The sequence below is a fragment of the Abrus precatorius genome, unplaced genomic scaffold, assembly GCF_003935025.1.
Source record: "Abrus precatorius isolate BTA unplaced genomic scaffold, Abrus_2018 Scaffold9, whole genome shotgun sequence".
NCBI lineage: Eukaryota > Viridiplantae > Streptophyta > Magnoliopsida > Fabales > Fabaceae > Abrus > Abrus precatorius.
The window spans coordinates 24,163,238-24,172,520 of NW_020874439.1; the positions used below are offsets into that span (position 1 = coordinate 24,163,238).

Sequence of the window (9,283 nt, forward strand, 5' to 3'; positions counted from 1 at the left end):
TATTATTGGTTTTGGGTAATTCTTTATATTTTTTAAAATATTTATATGCACATAGTATAAATGATTTATTTTGTATCTATAACCTTTAAAATGTAGTGACCGTCTGCAATTCCACGATGCTATACGATATTCATAACAATGCTGGACATAGCACTACAGTAGTGTGCGTCATTAGCGATATAATAACTAGTTTAAATCTTTTTTCTTTGAATTTTTTTAATACGACTAAGTGTACTAATTGAGGCTAAGATAAATAATAAAGAAATATAGAGAATGTCTGCAAAATCAGAGTTTGATTTCTAAACTTGGAACTAATATAAGCAAGTTAATGTTGGAATAAAAAAATGTTATTTCCAAGCCTTGTTATTTGCATTTATACAAAAAGGAAATTAATATTTATTGCTAAAATTCATTCAACCTCTATGATGCACACCCAAAGACCAACATCGGTTTCAAGTCAAATGAGAAAATTTAAAGGTTCCATGAAGTAATTGAACATTAAGATCAGTGGCTACAACAAACGTTAGATACATTTTAAGAGATCTTTTGAAGGTTCTAACAATCGAAGAACTCGATGAACTTCCTCAATCCTCACTCATCCGTGAAGTCTTCAAATAATTAAGATGAGCCCTGTAGGCCTATACTATAAATAGTTCATCACATTTGATTTGTTTTGAATGCTATTTCTTTTTTGTTTTCTTAATCTTTGAAAAGAATTTTCCTTAATTAAATCGACCTAATTTGGTTTTTCAATAGACAATTATGGTTTTAATTAAGCATTCATTTTCATAAAGAAATATATAACTGACTGAAGTATTATACTATAGTCCTCTCGCCTACTGCTACTTCATTCTTGATGTTTTCTGAGGCCATCCTCATCACCTTAATTTCGATTAGACTTTCATCTGCAATTGCACAAAAGTATTGGACAATACCACAGTTAGGAAGTATTTGGATAACAGTTTAATGCAGCGTTTAATCAATAACTTTTGTTATATAAAGAGTTTATACCATAATTTAATCATGAAATTTATTAACATAAGTTGAAAAAAGTTTATGGCAGTCAAAAGCTATATTTGGAAATTTAAAGAGAATTGAAAGACAAATTTCAATATCCTGTCTTAAAAATGTTTAGTTATCTAAAATATCATATCTGAAGCATCATGGAGTCATAGCAAAATGAGCTTCTTTTATTGGTTTTTCCAAATTTAACTTACAGGGGTGGAATTATTCTTAGAAATGATTCAGGTTTAGCTTCAGTAATGAGGTTAGCAAGATGATCGTTTCTTTGATGCTTGTAATTTTCATCCTTCGGTTTTCACTTTATTTGTTTAATCCATGGAGTTATAAGCACATGCATGGCATCAAATTGTATGTCAGCAATTATTTTGTTCTTTGCAACATCATGGCTACTTATTGATCACTGATTACTTTAACTTTCCTTTTGTTAATACATATGAATTCCTCATTTCAATCAGCTACCAAATCTTGTTAGCTACATAATCACTCTTCTCCACTCAAATTCTTCCTTCCCTTCAAGTATCTTGCTGAAGTGCCTATTACCTCATCTTCTTGCCATTTTCATTCTTTTCACTATTCAACATGTTAAATAAAAATTGTGTGCGAATATTGCAGTGGCATTTTAGAAAATATTATCATAGGTTATCCCTAAATGCTTTTTTATTGGCCTTTGACTGGAGTTAAAAATATCTTGATGCCTTTCTTATTTTGTGGTTCATAACTGGGGACATAAATAGTGGGACTTCTGAATTACAATCCATATGATTAAAGTTCGAGTGTTTGTGTTGTTCCTGCTTAATTTTTGTGTGGATTTTGTTTTGATCCTTTGTTCTTATTTTATTTTCAGACTCTGATAACAGAACAATAAGAATTGTAAAATAGGTAGCAGAAACTTATTTCAATTTTGCTAGTATACATATTATTATGATCTTGTTCTCCTATTATGTGTAGACTTGTATTGCAATTCAACAAGGTATTTTGTATTGTTGTTTTCGTTTCAGATATTATTCAATCTGTTTCTTTTCTGTACAAAAGATATTACGAAATTACAATTTGTTGGTAGCTGAATATATACAAAGTTGTTTATGAGAATTCCCATTATATACAAAATCTCTCTCCAAAAGATTATTTATTTATTCATTCTTTTCACTGCTAAAGTAAATAAGGGAAAATATATTTCTTACTTTTTGAATTAAGACATCCAAGCAAAATGGAGATAAATATATTTTATTTCTACCCATTTCTATCTTTTATTCCTTCCTCTTTCTCTCTTTTACTTTAAATGACATGAGCACTCTACTTAAACTTGGCTACCACTCAATATCCATTTTGGCCATCTTATTCTAAGACTGCATAACTTTATCTGAGGCTAATAAGTAAACATTTCATGTAATATAGTAGCAAATTGTTTTCGTATTTTCTCCTACAGTAAATATTAGATTCCTTGTTGTCAAAGTTTGCATGCATTTCTTAATTGCCACTCTGCCAACATAGATTGGTCCTTTTCTCTATACTTAGCCAAACGTTAAGAACTACAAACAATAATGATATCAACGTCCTCATTCATGTATCAAACTAAAATATTTTTCTCGTATTATTTTAATCACAATTTCCCTTCCTTATGGTGATGAACCCAATCCCTTAACACTTTCGGTTTTCACAAAATTTTGGCCACACGTCACGTTCTTGAGTCTTGACTAATGATTTTCCTTGTCCAAATATACATAAACTAGACAGAGACTTGAACTTAGAGGAAATGTGAAAGCAATAGAAAGATAATAAAACGACAATAAGACATTCTTCTTATTTGTACAATTTGGTTAATAGTATCAAACATGTTCATTTTCAAGGGTGTTTCAAATGTCCTTCCCTCATTGGAAGCATCGCAAGATGATAATCCATTCCAACCAACTAATATGTCTATACCAAGTGTTTCAGGTGTTTTGCACAATACATAAAATGGAAAATTTGAAAGAAAGAAAGAAATTATAAGTAAATGGACAGTAAAATTGGGAATCAAAGATCTAGAAGCTACTAAATAAATGTTTGATCGACTTAATATATCCATCCAATATAATAGTCATCTATACCTCATGACCAGGTAGGTGAAGTGTTAATTTTTAGTTAACATGTTAATTGCATAGAACCAGACTACCAAAAAGCAATTCCATCACTTGTCATCATGCCAAATAAACGACAACAAAATGGGAATTAGGATATATCAGCACAATTAGACATAATATATATATATATATATATATATACCCCACATAATAATTTTTTATAATAAATTTTACGTAAAAATACACAGTTGAATACAAAATTCACATTTTTGTTTTTTAACTTTTACACCTTTAGTCTAATCAAATAATAATTATTGCCCATTATACTAAAGGCAACAAATTACGTGTCCCAAAAGCAGAGAAGCCAAAAGGATATCAAACACGTGTACGGCAAGAACGTTGTCCCCACGAATCAGAGTCTCAATAAGCTACGTATTGGATGAGATAGCGCCACGTGTCGAAGAAATGTTGATCTTGCTTTCAACGTACGTCCATGGTGGTGGTGCCACGTAGCAAGAAAAATCCCAAAACTCCAAAGAAAAAGACGACGTAATGGGGATACTATGTTTGAATGGAGTGTATGTGTATAGAACTCATTGGTTGATGCGTGACAGAGTGACAGATTCGTGTCTCCTGGGAACTGATTTGATTGGACATGAAATGTTTTATTTTTTAAAAAAAATTAAGAACTTTGAATAGTGATAATGAAATGAATGGGAATTTAAATTTTTGTCAAAAGGAAATATTCCAAGTGAAGAATGAAGGATGGGCACGTTGTGTTGTGACTGTGGGTGATAATGACTCAACCTAACCCTATCGTACTCATAGTCACTGTCATTCGTAGCCCATTGAAAGATCATCTTTAACCAGCGGCTTATGATTTTCAAGCCTTTCCCTCTCTTTCTTTTCTCCACTCTCCTCTATATATTGAATAGTTATGAATAAGTATATATTAAGTTTAACTTCTTTTTTAAAAAAAAATAATGTTTTTTATAGTTTCATGAAAGAATTTTTTTTAAAATAATAAAATCTCCCAAACAGATATTATATATGATTTTCACAAAATTATATAAATTTTTTGTTTCATCTTCTAAGATTTTAAAGTTAATTTGTTGTGATTTAAATTGAATTGTTGATAATTCGAAGAGTAATTAAAAGAGAACATTTGAATTTAAAACTCTTACTTTATTACATCCTAATTTATCATGGGAGAGGAGTATAATCTTTAAAACAAAAAAATTAATTTAAGATTTTATTGAGAAAGGAGTGCAATTAAATCTTAATTATAGTATAGCATTAAAGTATGAGCAAAGCTAGCAAAATAGTTACTAATAGTGCACCACTATTTTTCTTTTTGATAATTTATCAGGTAGCCGACTATTTGTGTTGGATATTATATATTAGATGATCGATGTCTATAAAATTTAAGAGAATATAAATGACTTATTTCGTTAAATTTTTTTATTATATGAAAATTAAAAACATGTTTATAGGTATTTTAGATTTCATAACTTATAACAGAAAATCCCTACAAGACTAACACTTATTAGTATGAATAGTAATGACTTTGTTTATCTTTAAGAAAGGCTTTATATTTGAATTTTGTAAATAAAAAAAACTAAATTGAGAGAGTTCTTCCGTCCTTAAATAAGTTCAACAAAGTTGGATTATTAAATTTTAAAAAAGTGATTTCTAAATATAAATGGCCTCAAAATTAAAAAAAAAAAAGTTGGTTGCAATAGACTAAAAATTAACACACATTTACTTAAATATTCTAAAGACAATATAAAAGTAAATAAGCTTTATCCTGTTTAATAATTAATTTACTTACATTCTGACTAGATTACCCAACATTAACTAGAGCTATCAATGCATAACTCAAAATATTTATTTACTTACACACTAAATCAGAACCGCAAACATGATTACCTTAAATTATTTTATTTGCATATTATTGCCTTTTGTCGAAGTGCTTTTTAATTAAGTGAACAAAAAATTACACACATGAATCATGCTAACTGCAGAGGCTTCAGTATATAAAGTAATAAATAAAACTTGACCAAACGTCTAAACGCAGAAGATTTCTTAAAGTAATGCTGTAGTCTGATATACAATGAAGAAAAATGGTATCAACAACAATACTAAATTAATCAATAGGCTCCACCAATTATTTAAACTACCATAAATTAAAATTTAATGAAGAACGTGATTCATGTAACCGACACAACTTCTTAGGACAAAACCTTGAAGTTAAAAGAATGATGACAGCAATAAAGACCAAAAGAATATTAAATGCTAATTCTAACTCACATTAATCATTAAAATTGTGAATAAATAAGATAAATAGTGAAGACTAGGCTGCTAATATGATCACACAATAAGATATTAGTATTATTATTATTATAATTATATTATAATCAAAACCACTAAGCAAGCCACACAAGCCAAGCCAAGCCAACAAAGCTGGCTCAATTCCAAAAGCAGTACACAAGTTTATCTCAAAAGCTAAAGAAAAAAAAATTTACATAAACATCACTAAGATAGGAAAATAAGTAATATTCAGCATGTACAGGTGGAAGGGCATTGTATGTTAAGGTGTCAACAGGACCAATGAGTTTTGGATATAAAGCCAGCAATTGGGGACTTCACTCTGACCACCATGATAGGAACTCCAATAAGCAGAGGCAAATAGATACATGCATATCACAAGGCACACACTTCCAAATCCACCTATTCTAAACTGAAAGGTCTTAGTGAAAGTGTGAATACCCACAACCACCACATGTTAGACAGCATGGAATATACTTATTCAGCAGAAGCAGAAACTTACACAAGTAGCAGCAGCACTCCATCGACTGCTATGAGAAAGAAGAAAAACAATAACAACACAAGAAGATTCAGTGATGAACAAATCAAATCATTGGAGTCCATGTTTGAGACAGAGTCAAGGCTTGAACCTAGAAAGAAGTTGCAGCTGGCAAGAGATCTTGGATTGCAACCAAGACAAGTTGCTATATGGTTTCAAAACAAGAGAGCTAGGTGGAAGTCAAAGCAACTTGAGAGAGAATACAGCATACTCCAAGCCAACTATAACAATCTGGCTTCACGTTTTGAAGCTCTAAAAAAGGAAAAGCAAACATTACTAATTCAGGTACTTATTACAAATACAATACAAATTTCATTTTTTACGAATAAGTATGATAAATACAATTATATCAATTTAATATTGTAATATAATTTTTTGATTTGGGTATTCAACAGTTGCAGAAGCTGAATGATCTAATACAAAAGCCATTGGAGCAAAGTCAAAGATGTGCACAAGTAAAAGGAGCAAACAGCATGGACAGTGAATCAGAAAATGGAGGCACCATGAAATGTGAAGCTGAGGTGAAGCCAAGCCCGTCAATGGAAAGATCAGAACATGCACATGGTGTTCTTTCAGATGATGACACAAGCATAAAGGTAGAATACTTTGGCTTGGAAGATGAACCTGGCCTTCTGAATTTTGCTGAACATGGTGATGGTTCCTTGACATCACCAGAAGATTGGGGTACTTTTGAATCAGATGATCTATTAGGCCAATCAAGCAGTGATTACCAATGGTGGGATTTCTGGTCCTGAATGAAACAGAACACCCTAAATTTTGTGGAGGAAAATGTATGCATATGAATCATGTCACAGCCATTCTCAATTGGCAGGGTAAAATCAAAGGGCCTGGGAAAGGGAACATTTTTTGTGTACACCAATCAGTCATGTAGAAATGAAGTGTACTTGTTCTTCTTCAGAATCTGCTACTGCATTGAGTTCAGTTGAAACAAAAATTGCATAACCAAAAGGAGAAGAATCCTAGAGAATTAAGAATGCCAAGTAAACTTGAAATCTTCAGTTTTCTAAGCATGAGAGATCAAGAATGTTGCACAGCTACCATACATGTAACCAACCAGAGCTATACCTACACTTGCCCATTGAATAAAAGTACACAAACCATCATTGGTAATAAATCACTGTTTGCAGTCCATAACCCAGCTTTTGTAATTAGTTCTTAATAAATTGCTTCTTTAATGGAGTTGATGCTTTGCGAGGAAACATGAAAATTCCACACTGCATACGAGCCAGGAAAGTTACGAATGTTCATCCACAATGAAAACAAATCAATAAATAAAATTGACTTTAGGAAATCATGAAGCACCTTTTATCTAAGGTAATGGTAGAGCTAAAAAAAATCTTATATCAAAGATGTGTTTCATGTCTGACTATACAATACCATCAATTGCATTAATTTCCGTACAAAACAAAATTATTCATATATTTGAGGGGGAAAATATCTATCACAAATGAGAAAAATCAGACATTCACTTCTTGCTAGTTGACAGAGATAGTTTCAGTTGAATTAAAATGACAAATTATTGAAGAAAGATCAAGAGCTATAGATTTTTACATCCTTGTAATTTATTAAGCTGTATGTTTTGTTTTCAAATGACAATTGAAACAAAAAATCAGGATCACACTTACACCTATCCCAGCTGCCAGGCCAAGACATGCCCCACTTCACAATTATAATGGTGTGGACACAGAATCTATGAAATAACATTTGAATTGATGGAAAACTGCTACCAGAAGCAGGGTTTACATTGCCTATGAATTTCGCACATTGTTATAAACATTGTAATGCTATAAAAGTTGATGACCAAATTGGGGCCAAAATGTTCTTCAATGGTGATCACTTGAGCTTGTCAATGCTATTGTAACTTGGAGTTGAAACCTTGCAAATAAAAGGCATATGAAGTGTGAAAATATTATGGTTTAATTTGTATACACTTTAGATAAATATTTGTAAGAGAATAAAATAAATAAATAAAATTTATTTCACAAGTTAAAATTAGTTTATATGTTTAAGTTTTAAGAAGGTTAAAACGAGAAAAATTAAAAAATATATAAGAACTAATTTTAATTTATGAAAGGAGATTAATCAAAATTTAACCTTTATCAAACGGCAACATCCTTTGGCACTTGGAGAGCATAAACCATCCAACAAATAAAATCTCATGCGTAAGAACCTAGTGGCTTTTGATAAAAATATTTATATATGTAATTGGCAATTGAAATTTTGCAATATAATACTGGACATCATATATTCATAGAAGTTGAAAATGCACTACTGTTTTCGAAGTTACACAATGTTTATTATGACTTTCTTGTTTAGCACAAACAGAAATATTTTGTCCCCAAACCAAACATACCCTTTACAGTAAATTGTCATGGAAGACAACAAAAAGAGTGCAAACATGAAATCAGAACAGTAAAAACGGTACCTTAATCTGATTACCCGAGTTCGCATGTCTGACTGCTGTCGTTTTGATCAACGCCAGGTAAGTTACCTTTTGGTGCCGTTTCCAATAAAGGAATTTGGATGCCTGCTGTCGTTTTTATGTCTACTTCAATATTAAAGTTGCGTTTGTTTTAAAAAATATATCAAAATAAATTTAAATTTTTTATTTTAGGACATTCTTCAATTATTATAAATTTTGTAAATATATTTTAATTTAATTATTCTAAAAAAAACAAAAAATCCTGATTGTGTGACGTCTTTTATTTTATTTTTAGAATAAAAATGTAAGGTAGGGTACCTGTTTTATATTTTATCATATTTTCAGTGCATTTTATCCTATAATATTAATATATCTTATTTTTAAAAAATTTTATCTAATAAAAAATTTGTTTTAAAAAAATAAAATATAATAACACTATATATTTAATTTATTATTTTAGTATATATCAAATATAAAATACGATAGCACTCGATTCTACTTTTATTTTATCTTATTTTTATTCAATTCTAATTTCTTTTCTATTTTATCTTGTACTCTGAACAAAATTTAAATACAAATCAATTTAATAGAAGTCATGTCATGTTAGGTAACATAACACCAGATTAATAAATATATTCACAAATGCACATGTTCTGATTGGTACTCATTTATTTTTTAAAAGGTTGCCCGGAAAATCCAGTCAAACAAAATAAATTAAGTAAATCAAAATGAAGTTTGGATTTCATTTTTGTTATATAGTGTTTAGTTTTTTGTTTTGTTTTTTAGGCTTAATTACAATTTGGACGTTGAGATTTGGAACATATAAACTAAACAAAGTGTTATATGCACATATTTTTATATACTATAATTAATAACATTATTTTTTCACTT

At 30.0% G+C, this 9,283-nt stretch overlaps 1 protein-coding gene across 1 annotated transcript; it reads left to right on the forward strand.

The window, feature by feature from the left end:
• The first annotated feature begins 5,725 nt into the window (after window positions 1–5,725).
• Window positions 5,726–7,165, forward strand: LOC113849924 (homeobox-leucine zipper protein ATHB-7-like). The gene is made up of 2 exons (XM_027480175.1): window positions 5,726–6,234; window positions 6,345–7,165. Exons 1-2 carry the CDS (start codon window positions 5,866–5,868, stop codon window positions 6,702–6,704), a joined length of 729 nt encoding a protein of 242 aa, XP_027335976.1. The 5' UTR covers window positions 5,726–5,865; the 3' UTR covers window positions 6,705–7,165.
• Window positions 7,166–9,283: the final 2,118 nt, after the last annotated feature.